General features: G+C 42.3%; 2 protein-coding genes across 9 annotated transcripts in view; both read right to left on the bottom strand.

Moving 5' to 3' along the window:
- Positions 1–8,581, bottom strand: LOC129865679 (interleukin-13 receptor subunit alpha-1-like). 2 transcript variants are annotated; one of them, XM_055938633.1, is made up of 10 exons: positions 8,237–8,581; positions 7,664–7,794; positions 7,249–7,402; positions 5,892–5,991; positions 5,437–5,612; positions 3,054–3,190; positions 2,161–2,293; positions 1,803–1,893; positions 1,511–1,592; positions 1–1,175 (listed from the first exon to the last, which is right to left on the bottom strand). In XM_055938633.1, the coding sequence occupies exons 1-10, from the start codon at positions 8,556–8,558 to the stop codon at positions 1,074–1,076; spliced, it is 1,428 nt and encodes a 475-aa protein (XP_055794608.1). In that variant the 5' UTR covers positions 8,559–8,581; the 3' UTR covers positions 1–1,073. The 2 variants fall into 2 exon arrangements, with proteins under 2 accessions (XP_055794608.1, XP_055794609.1); XM_055938634.1 differs by having other exon boundaries at positions 7,249–7,399.
- A 199-nt stretch (positions 8,582–8,780) lies between these two features.
- LOC129865677 (dedicator of cytokinesis protein 11-like) overlaps positions 8,781–24,802 on the bottom strand; it is a 118,041-nt gene continuing 102,019 nt past the window's right edge. For 6 of the 7 annotated variants that reach the window (XM_055938626.1, XM_055938627.1, XM_055938628.1 and 3 more), the window contains 9 exons: positions 23,794–23,900; positions 21,910–22,032; positions 18,774–18,887; positions 17,326–17,472; positions 16,844–17,054; positions 14,514–14,704; positions 13,185–13,285; positions 12,699–12,837; positions 8,781–10,736 (listed from right to left, as the gene is read on the bottom strand). In XM_055938626.1, coding sequence (XP_055794601.1) covers positions 10,647–10,736; positions 12,699–12,837; positions 13,185–13,285; positions 14,514–14,704; positions 16,844–17,054; positions 17,326–17,472; positions 18,774–18,887; positions 21,910–22,032; positions 23,794–23,900 — 1,223 coding nt within the window. In that variant the 3' untranslated portion in view covers positions 8,781–10,646. Of the gene's footprint in view, positions 10,737–11,536; positions 11,553–12,698; positions 12,838–13,184; positions 13,286–14,513; positions 14,705–16,843; positions 17,055–17,325; positions 17,473–18,773; positions 18,888–21,909; positions 22,033–23,793; positions 23,901–24,802 lie in introns of all 7 variants that reach the window. The other variant, XM_055938630.1, reaches the window with a different exon arrangement.

The following is a 24,802-nucleotide window of genomic DNA, read 5'->3' as shown; positions in this document are numbered from 1 at the left end:
CAGCATGCTAATTTTCTTTAACAAAAAATAATAAAAATACGTGTTGCACAAAACATTTCCTTGAAACACAAAACTCAAAATATATACTTCACCAACATTTGTACATACTATAGATACACCTGCACAACCTATTTACACATAGCTATTACGTACAGGGAAGTTATCCTTTTGAATAGCAATGCAGGTTGATAACAATAGAGTCATAACAATCTAGCTCACATTAGCAGCACATAGCCCTTGATAGGCAATCTGCGTCCCAAATGGCACTCTGTTCCCTACATAGTGCACTACTTTTGACCAGAGCCCTATTGGCCCTGGACAAAAGTAACACACTATACGTGTAATGAATAGGGAGTCATTTGGGACACACCTACCTGTATGTCAATGCCCTAAAGTCCCTGCTTAGAGGTCTGGCCTTTTATGGCACAGGTAGTGCACTCATTTCACAGAGGGTCACAGCTTCAAGTACCTCTTTGTCCCCTAAATCATTACATGATCAACAGGGTTGATCAGTCAGATAAAGACTGTGGTGCTGCCTGCCCATCTCTTCGGGCACTGCCCACCAATGTTCTATTTGGTCGGGGAGTGAGGTTTAGGAGTCCAGCCCCTCCTCGTTTCCTGCACTGGCTTTCTGATAACCTCTGACATTTGACCTAAGACCCCAAGCCTTGGGTTGCAAGGGGTACGTGAGAACAGTACTTAGTATCTGCCTACACACGCAGGCACACACACACACACACACACGCACACACACGCACGCAATCCAGAACAATACAGAAGTCAGTGAGTCGATAAGTCCTGACAGTTCCAGGACAAACAAAGGAAAAGGCGTCTCCATAGTCCATAGTCCACATACTCCCAGTCTGTATCCCACTTGTTAAGGTCGTCCATCGACTGTGGAGCTCCAACTCCTGACACTCTTCAGCAGTACAGTTAGGGTCCACCTTAAGATAGCTTACTTTGAGGGCCGGTCAATGACACTGAAGTCACTTGGCTCCCAGGTCATACCGGGTCAGGTTGTAGTTGTATCTGTCTGTACAGTAGTAATCACTACTGCGTCAGTGTGTAGTCTCTCAGTGTTCAGGCTGCATCATGGGAAGAGTATAGTCTTTCTCTAGGCTGATCTTACATTCCACCTCCTCCTCAACCGGGACATAGAGATTGCCTATGGAGCTCTGGAACACAGAGAGAAAAAGTTGGAGTGGCTTAGTGTGTGTTTAGGTCTGAGAATGTGTGTGTGGGGTGTGGGTGTGTCTGAGAATGTGTGGGTAAGGATGATGACTACGGCCAACATCTATTCCATGTTGGTTCAACGTAATTTCATTGACAGGACATGGAAACAACGTTGATTCAACCAGTATGTGCCTGGTGAGAAGTACTGTAAGAGGAAGTTTAGTATCTACTGCATACACTGATGTTAACATTTCCGGTAAGTGAAGTTCAACAACAGCCCCTTGCTGTTAGACCACTACTAATAATGAAAGAGACCAGAGGATGTTGCTGTTCTAACCTTCAGTTCCTTATTGCCGTTCAGCATGTCCTTGAAAATCAGTGAGGGATGTGGAATTGCGGGGAAAAGCTTCTCTCTGTGCCTGGAAAAGAACCACAAAAGAATTAGCCCAACATTTAAACCCTAAACACCAAAATGGCAATTAATTAAGTGGAAACACATTTGCTAGATATCTTCTGTCTATTAAGACATTTAATCAATCTAAACACAAACACACACACACACACACACACACACACACACACACACACACACACACACACACACACACACACACAGTATGTTTACTTACTTCATAAAACAACTAATTAAAAGGATGAGGAATAAGAAGACTACAGCTGGAATGACGACATCAAACACAGTCGTCGACCAATCATCCACACCTGAAAAGAATACAAGCAAAAATATCAGTGACCCGATCTAATTCTAATCTTGACAAGTCTGTTACATTTAGCCAACATTCAATACACAAGTCTGTTTAAACGACATATACTATTATACAGACTATAGACTACGGGTATATTATATACGTTTTATTCTATTTGAAGGGGAAAGTTTCAACTATTTCAATTGGTAACACAATTACAGGACATCACTGTCTGTGTTCTGAAAGAGGGAGAGAATGTAGAGAAAGAAAGAGGAGAAAGTACCATAGATTTCCTCTTCGCTCCAGTCGCTGCCTCCCTTCCCACACAATTCCGTATAGACTGCTTTAAGCTTGACTCTGTACTGGCATGTCTGGTCATATGAAACCGTCACACTATTCGATTGTATTTCCTTACTCTGGAAGAAACATACACAGAACCATGAGTGGAACTCAAATAGTGGTACACTCTTAGAAAAAAAAGTCTTATCTAGAACCTAAAAGGGTTCTTCGGCTGTCCCCATAGGAGAGACCTTTGAAGAACCCTTTTTGGTAACCAGGTAGAACTCTTTTGGGTTCCATGTAAAACCCTTTCCACAGAGGGTTCTACATGGATACCAAAAGGAGTTCTACCTGGAACCAAAAAGGGTTCTCCTATGGGGACAGCCATAGAACCCTTTTGGAACCTTTTTTTCTAAGAGTGTACTATTTGACTGACACACAGACACACAAACAAACAGCAGATGTCCAATGCCCACTCATCCTAACACATTCAGTAGGTCTGTAAAAACAATGTAAACATTGTCCAGTGACTAAAGCTGTATTTCTATTGGTGCAATTCACATAAGTGGCCTGTCTCATGTTAACAATAGCAGAACGCCCAACCCCTCATCTGACACATTCTGTCTTAGGTCTCATTATCTGTTGATAAATCATCAAAATGTATTTATATCAGTGAGACTAACCTGTATAACAACAGCGCAACCGAGTGACGTAGGTGCAACCCATAATTAACTAGTTGAAATGAAATATGAAACAATAGAAAACACTCTTCTGGGAAGCATAAAAACGGACAAAAAAATGCACTTGCCAGGTTGTCAATGTAAATATGAATTTGTTATGAACTAGTTTTCCTGGATAAATAAAGGGAGACATAAATGTAAATGAAAATATACGCACATCCACGAGCAGTTGACACTTGCTGTAGGTAAAGATGTAATTCCAGCAGTGGTCAGCGCCTATGTACGGAGGGTCCCAGCTCAGGATGAGATTCCTACCTTCCTCTGTGATCTTCACCTTAGGGGCCGGGGCCTTGACTGAAGAGAATCAGACATACAGTATAACATTAGATAAATGAGAGTATTGGTAATATCAACAATATTGCATACTTGAGAGTTTAGTAGTATCATGGAATGAGTCATTGGTTGTTCAATTGGAATTTACCTCCATAGGCTGGTGAGATGGTAAAACTGCAAGAATTTGAATTGTTGCAAAAAATAAATATTTCTATATTTTTTTGCAACTAATACAAATTCTTGCAGTTAATGATAATGGGACTGGGGTAGGGGAGAGAGAAAAACATGGGCCCCATTCTGCATGGAGAGCTCTCAGCTTTTGTAAGCGGTACGCTCATGATAGGCTCTGATCTATTCAGTTGTGGGGGTTTGGAGTTAGACGCGCTCTGCTGTACGATAAACAGTTTACTCTGAGTTAAGTCAGGTCTCTCTCTCTCTCGGTCCGTCTCCCCTCTCCCATAGAGTGTGTTTCCAGTTTGGGGAAGTTAATTTTCACCATTAAAATTCTCCCTTATAATAAAGCATTCCATGCATCTATCATCGCATTTGCAGACTTATGCAAGATTGCCTACTATTCCTAAGGTGATAAGTTGATTGGATAGTCACAATTTAGGCTAATAATATAATTGAATCACTGTTCACAAAAAAAGACTGCAGTGTTCAATGCATGGCTGAGCGTGTAGAGTAGGCCTAGGCTACAGGATATGTTTAATGCAATTCTACTATATTTTATGTTTTTAATATGACAACAATGACAGGGTAGTATAGGCTACTGCTGACTCTGACAAACAGATCAATAAAAAACACCTTGTCTGCAACCATCTAATCTGGCCTATGAACAGGGGAGACACAAATTGTACATTATGAAGTCCATCTAACCTGAAGGAGGGAATTATTGTCCAAAAATAAAGTTTCAAGTGGCACTGACCCAATGAAAGTGACGCACACTCAACGGGGATATGACTGATGCTCTCAGCTGGTGCCAATACGTTTGTTTACTGTTCGCTCAAATTGCGAATTTTGCTAATTAAAAGACAGATTAGAGTATTTTCATTGTCTTCTCTTTACAGCAACAGGCATTTACTTTCCAAACTATGTTTTCCCACGATGAAATTGGGGATAGAGGAAGGAAATACATGGGATATTAAAATATACACTGAGCTTACAAAACATTAAGAACACCTGCTCTTTCAATGACAGACTGACCAGGTGAATCCAGGTGAAAGTTATGATCTCTTATTGATGTCACTTGTTAAATCCCCTTCAATCAGTGTAGATGAAGGGGAGGAGACAGGTTAAAGGTTAAAAAAGGATTTTTAAGCCTTGAGACATGGATTGTGTATGTGTGCCATTCAGAAGGTGAATGGGTGAGACAAAATATTAAAGTGCCTTTGAACGGGGTATGATAGTAGGTACCAGGTGCGCCGGTTTGTGTCAAGAACTGCAACGCTGCTGGGTTTTTCACACTGAACAGTTTCCTGTGTGTATCAAGAATGGTCCACCATCCAAAAGACATCCAGCCATCTTGACACAACTGTGGGAAACATTGGAGTCCACATGTGCCAGCATCCCTGTGGAACGCTTTTGACACCTTGTAGATTCTATGCCCAACGAATTGATGCTGTTCTGATTGCAAAGGGGGGGGGGGGGGGGGGGTGAATGAAAACAATATTAAATTAGAAACATGGCATTCTCTCACCCTCGGCTCCCAGGCCTGCTCCTGCTAATGTTAAACATTTAGGCTTACTAGCCCACCAAGCAACACAGTGCTGGGCACGGCCCAGCAAGTGGCACTTGAGCACTTTTCTCCGCAATGTCTCGAAATAGCTGTCCATGGACCTGAAACCGTTTTAATACGCACAATCTTGTGTTTACTAATTTAATTACAACACCCCTCTTGTTTTCTCTCTCTCCCTCTCACACACCCGTTGTTATGCAGTAACCTACAAAGAAATGTGAGTTCTATTCACAATGGTTAATTATGTTTAGCAAACAGTCATGAGTTAAATTAACTTAGGCTGTACTAGCGACTACTGTTAACGAATCTTGTCCCGAATCTTGGCTACTCATCACATTAGGAATTGTATTTTGTTGTTAACCTGCAAATGCTTTGCTATAAAGGGGATTTTTTTCAACTAACCCTCCCCCTCGCGGCTATGTTTACCTCCTGAGTTAAATTTGTTTGAACGTTTTTCAGATCATACCACGAGGATATCGTAAACATTTGTTTTTAACTGTTAAAAAATGTGGTATGGAGTTATTCTCACCATGATATCTAGGAATCACCAGGAAGTTATTCCGTACAGATAAGCCATCGAGAGTCCCATTGACCTTGAAGTAGACGTCATATTGAAGGAAGGATCCTCTCAGGTGACATCCTGTCCTCTGACCATCTCTGTACTGGTACTCACTGCATGCTGCTATGTGGGAGAGACCAAGGTACCTGAAACATAAGGGATGACAATCTGTCACTGCTCAGCCGACACAGCTCAGCCGACACAGCTCAATTGCCACAAATATTCAATTTTTTAAAACAGCTGTAACTGGCGTTTCCTGCAATCTATAGGAAAAAAATTGCCTTATATGATAACAAATAAAGTAAAAAATACAATATATATATTATTAATTTCTGACATAGTGGCACAGCCAGTACACAAGGTGCCATATCGCCTCTCTTCCATTCTTTGGGGAGAGCCCTGATTCATTTAAAAATAGTTCTCACCTATAGTAGAGCTGGAGGTCTGAGGCCTGATTGGCTGGAAGCCAGCTGCAGTTCATGGCCTTAGAGGAGTAGAGGGAACACTGGAAGTTCTTCACCAACTCTGTTATATATAAATATATATATATATAAATATATATAAGAGAGAGAGAGAGAGAGAGAGAGAGAGAGAGAGAGAGAGAGAGAGAGAGAGAGAGAGAGAGAGAGAGAGAGAGAGAGAGAGAGAGAGAGAAAACATTGCCATGAGTCTAGATCACAAAAACAGTATCTGACAAAGACTGATGCAGATCTAAATATTGTTCTGATAAAAAAGCAGGTTGGTATTTATTGAGATGACGCATGTACTGGAGGCAGCTCTGCAGGGTGGTCACTAGCTGGCACAGCCACAAAGTCATAAAATCTGATTTTAACCATAACCACACTGCTAACCCTAATGCCTAACCCTAACCTTAATTTAAGACCAAAAAGCAAATTTTTGTTTTCAGCTGGCCCACCTAGTGGAAACCGCTCAGTTTTGCCTCCAGGGCAAGACTCATGACAATAAAAGCCAATCTGCAATGAAGCATGTTAACATTAAGAAACTTTTCTATTCTCTATGGTAACACTTCACTGGGAATTGTGTTCAGCTTTAAGGTCATTGTTTTATTTGCTGTATGCTTAAAACCCTTTGTTCAATACTTTGGATAGGTATATATAAAGTACAAATAAAAACAAGGGCATTTCAAACATGAAAAACAATATTAATTTCAACACAATGTTTGTATTACAGTAGACACATTGGATAAAGTTCAGGAGTTCACAAGTCCCAATTCATATAGGGGCAAATTTTAACTTCCACTTTGGTTAAGATTTTCACTTAGGGTGCGTTTGTGAATTCACTCTTGGCTATCTACATCGATTTCAGAGCACTCTCATCTGAGTATTACAGAGCACACAACACCTGTTGAATATGATCGGTGTCAGTAAATGTCGGCAAAATAATGTAATTAAATTGTTGCCAGTAGCACAGTTACAGTCACCAACGCTCTGGATAACATGAAAACAGATTAACCGCATCTTCTAGGTCAAGTAAAATGGTCGGAGTGGGGCGTTCTCTCATTTGTGTCTGGAAGTAGCTAGCAAGCTAGTCAGAACACTTGGATCAACCCTACTCCTCGGCCAGAGCGTCCAGTATGCGCCCTGAACGCTCCGAGAGCGAAATGCTCTGAATTTACAAAGGGACAATCTGACAACGCTCTGAATTTACAAACGCCCAGAGTAAACGCACCCTTAGTCATGCATTGATATCAATGGGAGACTAAGTGAAAATTCGAAGTTAGGGTTGGAAGTTAGGATTCACCTCACAGTAATTGTTACCTACCTGTGGGTTTAGGTTTAGAGATGCTGACAGGTTTGCTTATGGTTCTGCCTGTACAGTTTTTGGGGTTTGTTTTCACTGTGTAATTCACTGCATCATTCGTAGTGACATGATACTCTTTAAACCAGTTGGAAGTTAACGTTAACACGGGCTTCTTCTGTGAAAAAAATGTTGAATCACTGTCATTTCACATTCTACAAAGTATTAGTGTTAGGTATTTAATATGATGTGTATTATTATTGAATAATATAACTTTGTAACAGATGATTTTATAATAGTTTATGATCTCTTGATATGCATGAATAGGCTACGTCTTGCAATTCATTCTGTGCATAAAAAACTGTTTGTATTATAAATCAATTCCAAATGTACTTTTGTTTAATTTTCCTTTTCATGGGCATGAGTGCATTCGACTCACCTCTCCGATCGTTTCAGTGATCGTGTAGTTCACCTTGCAAGATGGATCTAATTTTTTTGGTGCGTTCCACGACAGCTTTATACGGAATTCAGACTCCCACGTCAATGACAGGTTGAGCGGCTCAGGGAGAGCTGAAGAGGTGACAAGAGACGAGCAGTGTAAACTACTTTGTATGGTAATGTGATGACCAACTGCTATATATGCTATATATATATCATCTTTGCTATGTCTGATCCACAAATCTGTTTGGTGTAGGTCCTAGTTACAATTTCTGAACAATATGACTCACCGGGGCAAAGTAACAAGGCCACACAACAAGACTACATAAATAATAATCATAGTAAGTCAATGTCAAATTAATACACGTTTTAATGTAGGCAAAAGTTACAAGGGAATCCTACATGTATTTTAAATAGATACTTTTCTCATTATCTAAACTTCTCATTCTGACGTCGGTTTCGGGAAATGGCCAGGAAATCCTAGCTTTCCTAAAGTCATGCCAACTGAAAATGACGAAACAACTGGTGTCATATGACCACTAAAGGTAATGTAAAGTAAATACAATAGCACTACCTTTCCCAGCTGCAACCTCTAGTGCGACCAAATTAATAAAGTATCGTAGAACCAAGAGAAATTCCAAATGTTTAAAAATCATGTTGTCTGGTGCGTAATTTCTGGCGGACTGCGCCTCCTCAAAATCGCCCGGAATTCCAAAGGTAAAACACGAATTGTCGAGCAGTTGTCTCCCAAACAGAGCGAACAAATGGAAGTGCCTCACGTTCAGATCAATATAAACAAAAGCAAACACCGGATTTTCACCCGCGAGTGAGTATTCAATACATTCATACGGTCTATGATTCCATTTCGTGTGACAGCGAGGGATTCTGTCGCGCATCGGACTGGCAAATAGGGCGGAGTTTGTATGGAGCAATAGCTCAAAGTTACGACAGTACAGAGTAGGATATCCTTATCATTTTGGCAGTGTCAGTCATTCGTTTTCTTCATTTGATAACACCCCCTATAATACACCTCCTCCTGCTTATGAGTATTGTGTCGGCTTGAACATCATAATAATAAAGTGAATAATAACTAAATGAATAAAGTTAATACAACAAACTTTTTAGCAAAAACATTTTTATTGAAAAAATGGCTTAACAAAGATATGTTGAACAAGCATCTGCACTTAGATACCGTGTAATTACAATGGCAAATCAAAATCAGACACAATCAGAGAAATAAGACTATTCTCAAACCAATGCAACCATTGGTCCAGAAACAGCACAAACATAAATATGTAGCTACACGCACGCACCTTTCTTCTTTTACAGCAAAACATATTATATACATCTGCATATTATTATCATCTATCTGCTCATTTCAGTGTAGCACTTGTGAAATACTGTACAATCAGCATGTGTTGGAGTTGTATTATTACTTGAAATAGGACAGGAGACTTTTCTGAGGAGATATGTAGGGACTAGTAGATCAATAGGTCCAGCCAGCTGATAGATCCCTCAAATTCAAATCTGAACCTCAAAGTCAGTTCCACTGCTTTTTCCCCATTGTTCCCCTCTAATCAGGGATTGATTTAGACCTGGGATACCAGGTGGGTGCAATGAATGATCAGGTAGAACAGAAAACCAGTAGTACTCCGGACCTTGTAAGGTAAGATTTGAATACCCCTGTGATAGAGACATCAATCAAAATCAACAGCCTGGTCCCACAAAAATTGGTCTTTTGACCAATCAGATAATAATTACACTGCCTGTGTAAACGCAGCCTATGAGTTGGCAAGACAGCACCAACAGATCTGGGACCAGGCTAATCAATCATCATTGACTTAATGTCAAAGAACACACCCCATGTCAGAACATAAAGTTCAACAACTGAAGAAACTGTCTGAGCATTGGGTTATTACAGAGTGACGGACAATTTGACATCATAGAGTATACTGCATTAAACCTTACTGTACATCTTTCTTATAGACTAATACAGACAACCGATGGGTTACTGTTTGTTTGTTCCTTAAACATCAGCAATATAAGCCACCTTAGACCATTGCAGAATAGACTCCCAGCACTTAAGTGTAATGCATTTGCTCTCTGAAGCAACCATTTAATGAAGTGTGCAAGGCAAATAACAGCTTTGCATTGATTATGGACAAAAGGCAGCCTTTACCTGGGTCGTGTTCAGCAGGGCACACCGTAGCCAAATGGTTTGCAACGTAACACAATAATCCGTGTTTTTATTGGACAAATTCAGGTAGTAGTACCGCCCTGTTTCAAAACGTTCCATCCCTACTGAACACACCCAGATGATGCACATACCATACGTGACTTATCTCTTTAGAAGGTAGGTAGGCTAATATCTGCAGTGTAAAGTGTTAACACCATAGAAACCATTTCTATTTGAATGGTCAACACTGCCTTTGATTGGAGAGGTTAAGTCAATCTGCATAGAGCTTTGAGTTGCAACAGTCCAGAATTTAAACAAATAAAACATTACAAAATAACATCTCCCCCTCGCCTTTAAAGAATACAAGTCATTCAAGAATCTTGTAGTTGAAGAGAAAAAAGTGCAATGTCACCTAATACATGACTCAACAGCAAGACCTGACATTTGATAAATCTCGTAATATCGGTAGTACATAATACATTCTCCAAATACTGCTAGCACACAGATGGGCCAAGATATCAGAATACCTCGGCTGTCGTATCAGACATCTTGGTGAGCTCAGTTACGTAACACTATTCAGGAAGTTTGAGAAGGCAAATGGGAATAGCAAGGCCAATATGACAAGTCATACTGAACTGTGCTAATCCCAAAGTACATTATAAACAGGTTTCCAGTTTGTGGTGTGGAGCGAGGGAGTCGACAAGTCCAGTTTGCATCCAACTAGCAGAGGGTGTGTGTGTGTGTGTGTGTGTGTGTGTGTGTGTGTGGGGGGGGGGGGGGGGTAGCTCTACTCTGTGTTACGGTCACTTTAGCCCAGGTCTGTAGACGTCCCACTGATGGCACGGAATACGTGTAAGGAGTTCTGGAGCAGTGAACGCATCATATCCTCCTGGAAGATCTAGGATGACAGAGTCAGATAAAACATCATACATCATTTCCATCATTGGTCAACCAGTCATGTGATAGCAATACATGCGTCACAGGGATACACGCATATAATGGAGTTTTTGAAAAGAAATGACAAATCCACACGTTATTGCTGTCAAAATGGAGCCCAGGGCGTCTTGCCAGAACAGCATGGGGACACAGACCTGCGTTCAAATACATTGAGCGTTTGTAAAGCCACCTGGAGTGATTGGAGGTTTGATGCGGACACACCCAGACAGACACACCGTTGCCACATACACTGAGTGTACAAAACATTAAGAACACCTTCCTAATATTGAGTTGCACCCCCCTTTTCCCTACATGGTGTCGAAAGCATTCCACAGGGATGCTGGTACATGTTGACTTCAATGCTTCCCACAGTTCTGTCAAGTTGGCTGGATGTTCTTTGGGTGGTGGACCATTCTTGATACAAACAGGAAACTGTTGAGCGTCAAAAACCAATCCATGTCTAAACTGTCTCAAGGCTTAAAAATCCTTCTGTATCTGGCCTCCTCTCCATCATCTACACTTATTGAAGTGGATTTAACAAGAGACATCAATAAGGGATCATAGCTTTCACCTGGATTCACCTGGTCAGTCTATGTCATGGAAAGAGTAGGTGTTCCTAATGTTTTGTACACCCAGTGAATATCAACCCACAAACAGCTTTACTCACTGACTGAGTAAAGGGAGGTTAAGGAGTTGATGACCAGTGTATGTTCCAAGTAAAAATAAAAATGCAACATAACTCCACAGAGGGTGTCACATTACCTGGCATTTCTTAAATCTAAGGCGCAGTAAGGGGCAGCATAGAAAGAAGAAAGGGACAAGTTAGTGCTATGGACAGAAAAGTCAAGAAAACATTAAGACACAAAAACACTTTTAATTTGCTACCAAAATACAGTCAGGAGAAAGAGATGTGAGAGAAAAATAGATTCAGGTCATGAGATATGACCTTGGTCAAAGAGGACCATTATTGCGGCAGGTAGTCTAGCGGTTAAGAGCGTTGGGCCTGTAACCGACAGGTTGCTGGTCCCCTGAGCAGTCTAGGTTACAAAAATCTGTCGATGTTCCCTTGAGCAAGGCACTTAACCCTAATTTCTCTTGTAAATTGCTCTGGGTAAGAGTGTCTGCTAAATGACAAAGGGTTTTCTGGTATTTGCTTGAGAGAAATAGAGGGATGAGAGCCTAGGAGTGTGGTCAGGAATATTATGAGAGCCAGAGCCCAAAATAAAGAATTTCTGTTTGTCATCTTATGTGCATCTGTATGTGTTTGTAAGGCTGACAGGGGCTATGATTATGGGGAGTCCCCCATGTCACCTGTTCATGGATGTCTGGCAGCTCCTCCCCCTCCCCCCATGTCACCTGTTCATGGATGTCTGGCAGCTCCTCCCCCTCCCCAATGTCACCTGTTCATGGATGATGTCTGACAGCTCCTCCCCTCCCCCCATGTCACCTGTTCATGGATGATGTCCGACAGCTCCTCCCCCTCCCCCCATGTCACCTGTTCATGGATGATGTCTGACAGCTCCTCCCCTCCCCCCATGTCACCTGTTCATGGATGATGTCCAACAGCTCCTCCCCCTCCCCCCATGTCACCTGTTCATGGATGATGTCTGACAGCTCCTCCCCTCCCCCCATGTCACCTGTTCATGGTTGATGTCCAACAGCTCCTCCCCCTCCCCCCCATGTCACCTGTTCATGGATGATGTCTGACAGCTCCTCCCCTCCCCCCATGTCACCTGTTCATGGATGATGTCCAACAGCTCCTCCCCCTCCCCCCATGTCACCTGTTCATGGATGATGTCTGACAGCTCCTCCCCCTCCCCCCATGTCACCTGTTCATGGATGATGTCCAACAGCTCCTCCCCCTCCCCCCATGTCACCTGTTCATGGATGATGTCTGACAGCTCCTCCCCTCCCCCCATGTCACCTGTTCATGGATGATGTCTGACAGCTCCTTCACCATGTCTTTGAAGTTGCCCTTCAGGCCCTCGTGGTACTCAAACTGGTCCTCCTTGATCAGACGCTCGTTGATGTCCAGCGCCATGCTGCAGGCTTCCACAAACCTCCTGTGTAGACAGTACAGACACACACACACACACACACACACACACACACACACACACACACACACACACACACACACACACACACACACACACACACACACACACACACACACACACACACACACACACACACACACACACACACACACACACACACACACACACAGTTACATGGGGACAGAGGGTGGTGTTCAGCAAGTCATACTTCATCAAATATCAATACTAGTTATCCATTAAGGGGATGACATATTCAATGATTTGCTCCACAACTTGTTGAGTGTGAGCTTTGCGGAGTAGCTGATATCTTGGCAAGGTAGTGCGTTGTCGGTTGGGTAGTCTACACATACCTGAATATCTCCTTGAGCTCCATGGCTTTCTTATTGTTGCACTTGCTGGTTTTGGAGTCGTCCAGAAAGGCTCTGGCGTACGCCATAGGACCAGCGTTAACCTGTGGCACACAAGACAAGGGAATGAGTAACAATCTTTAAGAGTAATGAATATCTTGGGTATTCAGCTTCCCTCTCAGGTAGTGCTGGGTGACCACTATGCTGCCAATGGCGTCTAGATCAACACGTAGCACAACGATAACATCATTGGCTACCCTCCTGTAGGTTTAAACCCTGACCCTGTTCCTGGGGAGCTACCCTCCTGTAGGTTTTAACCCCGACCCTGTTCCTGCAGAGCTACCCTCCTGTAGGTTTAAACCCCGGCCCTGTTCCTGGGGAGCTACCCTCCTGTAGGTTTTAACCCCGACCCTGTTCCTGCAGAGCTACCCTCCTGTAGGTTTTAACCCCGACCCTGTTCCTGGAGAGCTACCCTCCTGTAGGTTTTAACCCCGACCCTGTTCCTGCAGAGCTACCCTCCTGTAGGTTTTAACCCCGACCCTGTTCCTGCAGAGCTACCCTCCTGTAGGTTTTAACCCCGACCCTGTTCCTGCAGAGCTACCCTCCTGTAGGTTTAAACCCCGGCCCTGTTCCTGGGGAGCTACCCTCCTGTAGGTTTTAACCCCGACCCTGTTCCTGCAGAGCTACCCTCCTGTAGGTTTTAACCCCGACCCTGTTCCTGCAGAGCTACCCTCCTGTAGGTTTTAACCCCGACCCTGTTTCTGCAGAGCTACCCTCCTGTAGGTTTTAACCCCGACCCTGTTCCTGGAGAGCTACCATCCTGTAGGTTTTCAATCCAACCCCAGTTGTAACTAACCTCATTCAACTTATCAACCAGCTAATTATTAGAATCAGGTGTGCTAGTTTAGGATTGGAGAGAAAACCTGCAGGACGGCAGCTCTCCAGGAGCAGGGTTGGGCAGCCCTGGACTAGCGTGACCAACATACACACAATGAACGGAGTAACACAAGAGAGGACCAAACCCTAAAATCAAGTTCTGGCATGAAGTTCTGACAAGTTCTGGCATGAAAACATGACTACCTGCATGAATGCGCAATGATCTGATAGCGGTTAGAAATAACACCTACGTGTTCAGGGACACAGCCCTGCAGTTTGCTGTGGTGTTAAGCTGTAGTGTTAAGGTTTGATGCTAGTATGTGGTGTTCCCTGCATGCACTAGCTGCTTCCTCTTTGGACCCCAAGGAGTGTAGCGGCTGCCTTGGCAGCAGCTAATGGGGATCCTAATGAAATACTAAACGAACAGTGATGTGGCTACAGTAAGGTCTCGTCTACCTGTACAGAGACACAGCCCTGCAGTTTGAGCTGCAGCTGGATCATGTCCACCTCCTGGGAGGAGCAGAGTTTGGTCAGCTCGGCGGTGCGCGCCTGCATCTCGTCGATGGCCACGTCCACAGGCTTCAGCTCTACCTGCTTCTCCCCCAACACCTCCACACGCTTCTTCACGTACGGAACCGTGTTGGCCGCTGGACAGGAGAAATACACATCATTCAGCATATTCGCACCCTTTATAACATAACCTATTATCGCAAATGTTTAGATCATTTCTCTAGCCTGGGGGCCAGTCTGTTCCTGCTCTCTTAAGAACTTGGCTTGAAAACGACGGCAATGGCGTTGGCAAGAGCACAAACAGATTTATTCTTCGCAAAGGGCAGCGTGTTGGTCGCTGCCCAGGAGACTCACCACACACAGTCAGTTCTCATATAAACACACGATAAAGTTAATTCATTATGATAACACTGGGTTATGTTTCCCATTAGTGTTTCCTTTATTCTCCTTGTATGGGATTGTGTTGGCAGCTCGGAGGGGAGCAAATAGCTCAGTTCCCAGGTATCTTCTTTATTCTGGAGTCATTTTTCACACAACTTTCACCTTCTCTTGGTTTTCTGAGAAACTCTCACACTTTTAGGAAGCTAGAGTCTACTAACTGGCAGCCCTGGGTCAAATATACAAACAGGTCATCTTGTACCACAATTTTAACACAACAACATTGAGTCAACATCACTAAACAAACAAACCACACATGATAATGCTTTTACTGCATTTGGTCTATTTGTAACATCCTGTGTGTCAGGTCTGTGGGTTGAAATGTTGACAGATATTTGAGACAGGCAGGCCAGCTGTTGTTTAATGTCAGTTATGACAGTGGGGTAATCATGAAATGGCTAATGACAATGGTCAATCAAAATGTCTATATCATCATGTGATAAAACAATTGCAGTGGATATAAGCCATTTAAATGGCCCTATAGCGCTTCAGTTATCAAATGTATTGTAATGCTGGTACCCTCATAAGCGGAATTAGCCAGTGGTTAGCTGTAAACGTTCTCTGTCAATTCTAAGGAATGATGTTTACTACTGTTAAAGGAAAAAGCCACTGAAAAACTCTACTTTGGTATTTTATTCATTAGTCCTCTGTTGATACAGTCCCAAAATGTTTTGCATCACAGCAGTCAAGTTTTCAAGATATCGAGTCCAGGCGCTGTCGCAGCCGGCCGCGACCGGGAGACCCATGGGGCGGCACACAATTGGTCCAGCGTCGTCCGGGTTAGGGGAGGGTTTGGCCGGCAGGGATGTTCTTGTCCCATCGCACACTAGCAACTCCTGTGGCGGGCCAGGCGCAGTGCACGCTGACACAGTTGCCAGGTGCACTGTGTTTCCTCCGACACATTAGTTCGGCTGGCTTCCGGGTTAAGCGGGCACTGTGTCAAGAAGCAGTGGGGCTTGGCTGGGTTGTGTTTCGGAGGACGCACGGCTCTTGACCTTCGCCTCTCCTGAGTCTGTACGGGAGTTGCAGCGATGGGACAAGAATGTAACTACCAATTGGATACCATGAAATTGGGGAGAAAAAGGGGTAAAAAAAACCCCAAAACTTTCAAGAAGCAAACAAAGTGTCACCGGCCACATCATCATGATGATGCAAAATGGACAAAAGAAACTATGGACTAATGAAAAAAATATCAAAATATAGTTTTTGAGTGGAGTTTTCCTTTAAGGGTAATGTGGAACCGATGTCACCATCATTTCTTGTCTCTAGCCTAGTGCTTTAAAAAGTTGTGGTATGAAGTCAGTGGGTTTCTGAACTTGCAGTAATTCTCAAATAGTTTAGATGTTAGTGTAGCTCATCTAATAAGAAATTAAACAAGCTGTGTGCACAGTGGATGAAGGTTTTAATTAAAAAGCTTGTATACTTCTTTGTCTCCAGTGCAACACACAAACAGTGGTATTCTGTTTGTCTAAACAAGGTTCAAATATGGAGGTTTTGGTCATAGAGAGGTCGTAAAAATGTTGTAAAGCAAACAAACTTGTTGAAATAAGGTTTTTGTAGGTGTGTTAATAATGGTTTTACTAGGTGGCTTCCACCCGGTTACGTAACCCTGCACCTTAGAGGCTGCTGCCCCATATACATAGACAAATAACATTTTATTTGAAGAGGTTGTAAAGCTAACTAACTATTTGTAAGCGTTTTCTTTGTTGTAAAAGAGGTTAAGTAGTTTTTAAGCTAACTGGTTTTAACTATGTCGGTTGTAATGAAGTTTCAAAGCTAACTCATTCTTTAAAATGGTTTTAAAGAGGCTGTAAAAAGAGGTTGTGAAGCTAACTAACTTGTGAGTATGCTCCTCCTCTTGCATTGCTCCTCCACCCCACCATGTTTTTTCCCCGTCAGCGTGTACGGCGTTTCGAACACAAAGCGGTTGATGTTGTGGCACTTCTCAAAGTCCGTCTTCTTCTCTGGACAGTCCTTCTCGTCAAAGTAAGGCTTGACGAAGGTGACCTGGATGTAGGCGAACTTGGTGTCTAGGTCTTTGGGGTTGACCTGTTGGAGATTGGTATGGTTGGGCTTGTTAGATAGAACCGACTGCAGGGTGTTTCCAACTCCAATAAAGGAAGCAAACTATTTGTTTGCACTATTTACCCCTTTTAGGAACCTGTAGGTAGTGTCCCAAATGGCAGCCTATGCCCTATATAGTAGACTACTTTTGACCAGGGCCCATAGGACTCTGGTCAAAAGTAGTGTACTAAATAGGGAATATGGTGCCATTTGGGACACTATTTACTTGACTCAATTTACTTGACTCAGTTACTACCTTGTTGGAGTCTTGGATGATCTTGACGCTTTCCGTTCCAAACTTGTCCCCGTAGAGCCCTAGAAGGCGCTGAGAGATCTCTGATAGGCCAGTGAGTTTGGGCTCCTTGTACACATACTCCTTACCGTCCTCCTCCTCGAAGTAGCCCTGTCAACAACACAAAGTAGCCATTGGAGGCGGTGGGGTGTTCATGCTGGCTATGTTGCATTACTAAGCAGGGAAAACAACAACAGCTGCAGCCTACTCAGGAGGAAAATATTCAGTCATAATTCAACTAGTCTCTCAAATGTGCAATAAATACAAATCAAGTCAAATGTATTTATAAAGCCCTTCTTTCATCAGCTGATGTCACAAAGTGCTGTACAGAAACCCAGCCTAAAACCCCAAACAGCAAGCAATGCATTATGTAACAAATGTATGATGCTGTGAGTGATATTTCCTGGAATATGTTGTAATATGGCTTTACAGCTGTGCTTTTCTCAAAATGTATAATATATACATTTTTAACAATATCTTTATTGGCTTTTTTTTAATGTACTATACAGCATCAGAAAACATTACAATTAAACACAAATTCATAATTTTCTAACATCCATCTATTTGAAACAAGGTTGTCCTTTTTGTGCTACTGTAAAGTACCTGAGACACTCATTGGGCTTTAGGAATCGCCAAACAACTCAAAATACAAAACATCACATATAGACTCAGATACACATCATCCCTTATATATCTGAAAAGAGAAGTGAAACCCTAATCTAAGACTTCTAGGTGTTTTTTCCCCGCCGTTTAAGCCCTGTCACAACCATCCTCCTCAGAGGCCACTAGCCTCTAAGGGATTGGTGTAATTCCACCTTCATCTAATCTCCATCTGTCAGGTAGGGAAGTTACCAAGAGAGAACACCACATTTTAGGGTTCACATGCACTGGATATGGACTGATATCAGATATGGTTAAAAGATGACCACAGGTACCTCAATGATACCTCAAATACCAACAACATGACAGACCAGCACTATTGTTGTTATTTCTTCCGTAATTGATAGAAATAGTTTCTTTTCTCCCCCAAAAACTAGAAGAGAGAGAGGAAGATAACACCTAAAAAACATACAACAAAAACACATGGTCTCTTTTTACTGTGACGAGTTCCCCAAGTAATTGGGCACTCCATCCCTGACAGAGAAGAACCATTGGTTGAGCCAGCATACTAAACAATGATTTGCTTATAATCCGATGTCCACACTAGCATACCGGTTAATGCCCAATCCATTGTTTACTTAGAAGTGGTATGCTAGTGTGGATATCGGAAAGGAGCCAACGACTACAGTTCATCCCCAGTGTTCTCTCTGTCTGAACCAGAATAAGTGTGTTTCGCAGCTGTAAAAAGAGAAAGGGAGGTAAACACAAGGTGAACTTGTGTCTTTCATCTTTTGTCCGTATGCCGAACCCACCTGCCCGTAGAAGGCCACTCTGAAGTAGGTCCCCAGTAGTCTCCGGCCTGTATGCATCACCTCCAGGATCTTATTGTAGGCTCTGTGCAGCGTGTCATACAGACGGCTCAGTTTCTGAAGGAAACATACACAGAACTGGGTATTAGTGTGTGTGTGTGTGTTTGTATGTGTGTTTGGGTGTACTTACTCATTAGTGTGCACGTCATTGTTGAGTGTATGTATGTGTGTGCGTGTACGGTTGAAAAGTTACCGGTAATTTACTTAAGTTACTGGAATCTCCTGTAATTAACATAAAATATATATCGTCACTTTGGTCATTTATACCTGAATAACTTTTAAAACATTTATTCATATATATTTTTTATAATTTTTTTATATCTGTGTCCATGTTGTCCATGACTTTCTAGTAGATAGACCATATGGTTCAAGAGAAAATAGCATAATTAATTTAAAAAAAAGCATTCATCAACAATGGCATTATTTTAAATTAACTCTGCAACTATTGAGTTTTCACAACTGCCACCAGTTTGGCGCTGAAACATTGACAACAAATACATTTGGACATAGTAAATAAATAAATAAGGATTTAAGAAAAATTTAAATATATTTCCCTGATATTAAACACGGATATTAAACACCAAAGGTATTCACTAAGTCGATGGTTTATATTTAGGATAATATTTTACAGCTTTGTCATTCAATTTTGTATTATTTCATATACACTGAATAATAATTTAAACACAATAAATAAATATATAAAGTGTTGGTCCCATATTTCATGAGCTGAAATAAAAGATCCCTGAAATTTTCCATATGCACAAAATCCTTATTTCTCTCAAATGTTGTGCTCAAATTTGATTACATCCCTGTTAGTGAGCATTTCTCATTTTGATGGAGTGTGCCATTGGCATGCTGACAGCAGGAATGTCCACCAGAGCTGTTGCCAGATAATTTAATGTTCATTTCCCCAACGTCGTTTTAGAGAATTTGGCAGTACGTCCAACCGGCCTCACAACCACAGACCCCGCCCGTGTATGGCGTCGTGTGGGCAAGTGGTTTGCTGATATCAACATTGTGAACAGAGTGCCCTAACACTAACCACTAGGCTACCTGAAGTACCCAAAACGGTCAATAAATGTATTAAAATAGATTACATGGGGCCTCCCGGGTGGCGCAGTGGTCTAGCTGCGCCATCAGAGTCTCTGGGTTCGCGCCCAGGCTCTGTCGCAGCCGGCCGCGACCGGGAGGTCCGTGGGGCGACGCACAATTGGCATAGCGTCGTCCGGGTTAGGGAGGGTTTGACCGGTAGGGATATCCTTGTCTCATCGCGCTCCAGCAACTCCTGTGGCGGGCCGGTCGCAGTGCGCGCTAACCAAGGGGGCCAGGTACACGGTGTTTCCTCCGACACATTGGTGCGGCTGGCTTCCGGGTTGGAGGCTCGCTGTGTTAAGAAGCAGTGCGGCTTGGTTGGTTTGTGCTTCGGAGGACGCATGGCTTTCGACCTTCGTCTCTCCCGAGCCCGTACGGGAGTTGTAGCGATGAGACAAGATAGTAATTACTAGCGATTTGGATACCACGAAAAAAAAAAATTATAACAATAATTAGATTACATAAAATCCTTGAAAGATACCAATATTTGTGTAATTTACTGGTAAACTTTGAAAGTTTACAGCAATATTCCATCTAATTCTTTACAGCACTGAGCAAATGTCAGGTCTGCTGAGAGCAAACTTGAATGTCGCGTTTACTGTGAACACTGAGGCTGTACCCACGTTTTATGCTCGTAGGAAGCAGTCATTCCCCTATTACCGACTACAAATGATCTATAACAGAGCTAATAACTCACTAACTAGCAAAGGACATGAACAAAATGTGCACACGTGGCTACATGCAGCTCTTGCTTACATGCAGCTCTTGCTTTTTCTCAAAACAAGCGCATCTACTCATGACCACTGCTGTAAACACTGTCCAGTTCAAAGTAAATGGCACAGATCCATATATGGCAATTATCTATTTGCATATAGGCCTACTGCAGCTCTGATTGGTTATGCCACACCGGTCTGTGTAGAATACGGGCTTAGTCATGCGAATAGAATCCTACTCCGATGCGTTCTGCCCATAACAAAAAGTTTGTTTTGTTATGTTGCATTGAAAGTGGCTAATATCACATTGATTAGATCACAATTGCCACAGTAATGAGAAATATTGATAGTGTTAACTTACAGGGAAAACTCCTTTCTTCCTGGGCTGATATTTCTTCTGCACTCTGTGCAACTACCCCGGGGAGCTGCGCTGTCTGCGCAATCGCGCAGCTTAGAGGAAACATTGGTTTCCAGTAATGTACCCTCCCTTTGCAACCCTGTGTGTGTATGAGTGCGTATGAGTGTGTGTGTGTGTGTGATATTTTCGGGAACTATGACACTGCATGACATTTACAGTAAATCAGCAGGAGGCTTATGTACCACCCTATTAAAACAAAATCTGTGTCTCACTCCTCAGAGCGAGAGAGAGAACAGAAATCGGCCAAAGGAATGTGCCACTGGCAACAGACACAACACAGTCAGCATTCCAAATGGCCCCTTGTTCCCTATGTAGTGCACTACTTTTGACCAGGGCCTATAGAGGCTTTGGTCAAAAGTAGTGCCCTACTTAAAAAACAAAGCCAGAGCCAAAGAGAAGACAGTCCTAGCATGAGAAGATGGCGAGTGGAACATGATTAGGGTAAACTTCTCATGGACAGTATTTTAGTTTGAGGACTTATTCCATAAACTGACTGGCTGAGCTTATTTATGCTGTATAAACACAAGGGACAGAGTAGTGGAAAGCTTCACAGAGACAAACAGGAAGTAGTCAATATTGTCTGTGCCCTTTAATGTAATTGTCTCAATCTGACAATAGAATCCTTATTGTGGGATTCACAAAGTAGCCCTTTTCCCACGGACAACTGCATTGTATCACAGAATGGTTTTGGGTATTTTAAAAACTTCTACTGCTACAACTAATTCAGCCAGATAGACTCCTCTCACAGCTGCTTCCAGTTTACAAAGACACTGCGTAAACATTGTTCTTGATGATTACATTTACATTTCAGTCTTGTTTATGTGTGTATGGTTGTGTGTGTTTGTTTGGCTCGTACCTGGAACTCGTGGCGTTTCTCGTAGACAGGGATAATGAGCTTGGCGATGTGTGTAATCAGCTCGTATCTCTCTGCCTTCCACAGCGCCTCTACACACAGCTCTAGACGCTCCACTAAGACCTCCTGTAGGGCAGACCAGGAAACACAGTCAGTGAAAACAGCCAGGGCCAAGCCAACATCAATAGGCATCAGCGGATTACAAGCTAGAGCCTGCTATATTGGTGTACATTGCCTTCAGAAAGACTTATTCTACATTTTGTTGTGTTACAGCCTGAATTCAAAATAGATTACATAAATTCTTACCAATCTAAACACAATACCACATTATGACAAAGTGAAAACATGTTTTTAGAAATTTTAGCAAATTGATTGAAAAATAAATACAGTAATATCTAATTTACATAAGTATTTACACCCTTGAGTCAATACATGTTAGAATCACTAATGGCAGCAATTACAGCTGTGAGTATTTCTGGGTAAGTCTATAAGAGCTTTGCACACCTGGATTGTATAATATTTTCACATTATTCTTTAAAACATTCTTCAAGCTCTGTCAAGTTGATCATTGCTAGAGAGACATGTTCAACCCTTTCCATTGATTTTGAAGCCGATTTAAGTCAAAACTGTAACTAGGCCACTCAGGAACATTCAATGCCGTCTTGGTAAGCAACTCCAGTGTATATTTGGCCTTGAGTTTTAGGTTATTGTCCTGCTGAAAGGTGAATTTGTCTCCCAGTGTCTGTTGGAAAGCAGACTGAACCAGGTTTTCCTCTAGGATTTTGCCTGTGCTTAGCTCTATTTAGTTTATTTTTATCATTAAAAACTCCCTAACTCTTGTCGATGACAAGCATACCCATAACATGATGCAGCCACCACCATGCTTGAAAATATGAAGAGTGCTACTAAAAAATCATGTTAAACACTATTATTGCACAGAGTGAGTCCATGCAACTTGTGACTTGTTAAGCACATTTTTACTCCTGAATGTATTTACGCTTGCCATAACAAAGGGGTTGAATACTTACTAACTGAAAACATTTCACCTTTTCATTTCTTATTAATTTGTAAACATTTCCAAAAATATAATTCCACTGACATTAAGGGGTATTGTGTGTAGGCCAGTGATACAACATCTCAATTTAATCTATTTTACATTTAGGCTGTAACACAACAAAAAGTCAAAAAGTCAAGGCATAGGAATAATTTCTGAAGGCAAGGTAAACAAAATAGGCTAAATACGGCGGTTCTAATATTGAAAGAGAATAATAAAACATGAGCTCATACACAATCATTAGAATGACCATAGGAGTTGGCAAGATAGCACAAACAGATCTGGGACCAGATCAGGAGATACAGTCAGGCCAAGCCAAAATCAACAGCTGTTGAACCAGAGATGAATCAACATGCTATATCGACCACCAGAGCCTTCTATTTACAGTCAATTAAAGGTAGAGTCAGCAATATGAAGTAGATGCACAAAGTAAACAGCATAGTGGGTTACTGTCCGCACTATCTAAGAGCGTTGGAGCCAGAGGCTAAACTTCTCCTCTCCTTCTGATCCCATGACTACCGTGTTGTAAGAGCGTGAAACGAAACCGTGCGCATGTACAGATACTGTGCGTGACTGTGAGAGCAAAGTCTTGCATATTGCGCATTATCTGTGGAGCTGCTCGCGCAACGTCATTTTGCTGACTACCGTTAACGATGTGGTTATATCAGTATGAAGATAAGATTGTCATTATATCATCACAAACGTGCGCACACACACACACACACACACACACACACACACACACACACACACACACACACACACACACACACACACACACACACACACACACACACACACACACACACACACACACACACACACACACACACCTCTGTGTAGTAGACGTCCTGCATTCCTGTGTCTTCCTTCATGGCGGCCTCCTCCTCGATGTTCAGAGTGATCCTCTTGAAGGCTGCCAGGCCACTGGGGAACATCTCTGAAAGAAAAACAACAATAACAATAGCAACAAAATACAGACCTCCAGTCCCTATATATGTACATCATTCTTTCACCCAATATTGGGTGTAGGAGGGGAGTAGACAGCACTTCAGCCAACATGAGACGAGGCCCAGCACATTATTTAGGAGAGGCATTCTCAGACTGTGTTGCTGCTCCAAGTGACGTTCTTTATTATGGTGTCAGTGGTTGATGTATTAAATGATTTCCAGTAAATATATGGAGCATGTATTAAATCATGAACAAGAATAGCAATGACACTGTAGACGCTGTGATTATGATTCAGTTAAATGTGTGGATTTATTTCGGACCTGTTGCTGGGCAGACTGAAAGATAAGATGTTGTTTTTCATGCTGTGATATCATGCATCAGTTCAATGTTGTCTCGCTTTGTTTGGAAATTAGCTAGACAGCTCCCCTCGGACTGCCACACAGAATAAATATGAGCCTGCGCCGAGAAGCACGAGATTAACTCCACTCAACTTTCTACAGTTTTCCCCTTTAGTTAACACTATCAACTTGTCACTCTACTGTGTAATATACAGAACAAAAACGAACTATGCAACATTCACAGATCGGTGCGCCATAACCAATCAGAGCTGCAGTAGACCTATATGCAAATAGCCATTGCCATATATGGATCTGTGCAATTCACTTTGAACTGGACTGTGTCTAGGCTACAGTATAAGCGTGTAGACACACTTGTTTTGAGATCAAAGTGAGAGCTGCATGTAGCCACGTGTGCACATTTGTTCATATTCTTTGCTAGTTAGCGAGTTATTAGCCCAGTTATAGCTAATTTCTAGTCAGCAATGAGGGAGTGGTTGCTTCATACAAGAACACAAAATGTGTACATTTCTAGCCATCTTTGAAAAGTGAGTCA

This window comes from Salvelinus fontinalis, chromosome 11 (genome assembly GCF_029448725.1).
Source record: "Salvelinus fontinalis isolate EN_2023a chromosome 11, ASM2944872v1, whole genome shotgun sequence".
NCBI lineage: Eukaryota > Metazoa > Chordata > Actinopteri > Salmoniformes > Salmonidae > Salvelinus > Salvelinus fontinalis.
Note: the sequence above shows the minus strand (reverse complement) of the source record. Positions and strands in the feature narration are given on the sequence as shown.

Bases quoted from the DNA above. Each gene is read 5' to 3' on its own strand.
- LOC129865679 (XM_055938633.1), bottom strand. From the start codon at position 8,558: ATGCGCGACAGAATCCCTCGCTGTCACACGAAATGGAATCATAGACCG. The intron at 2,294-3,053 runs GTGCGTATATTT...TGTTTCTTCCAG, and splicing joins AGTGTCAACTGCTCGTGGAT to AGTAAGGAAATACAATCGAA. The intron at 1,176-1,510 runs GTTAGAACAGCA...TCTGTGTTCCAG, and splicing joins ACGGCAATAAGGAACTGAAG to AGCTCCATAGGCAATCTCTA.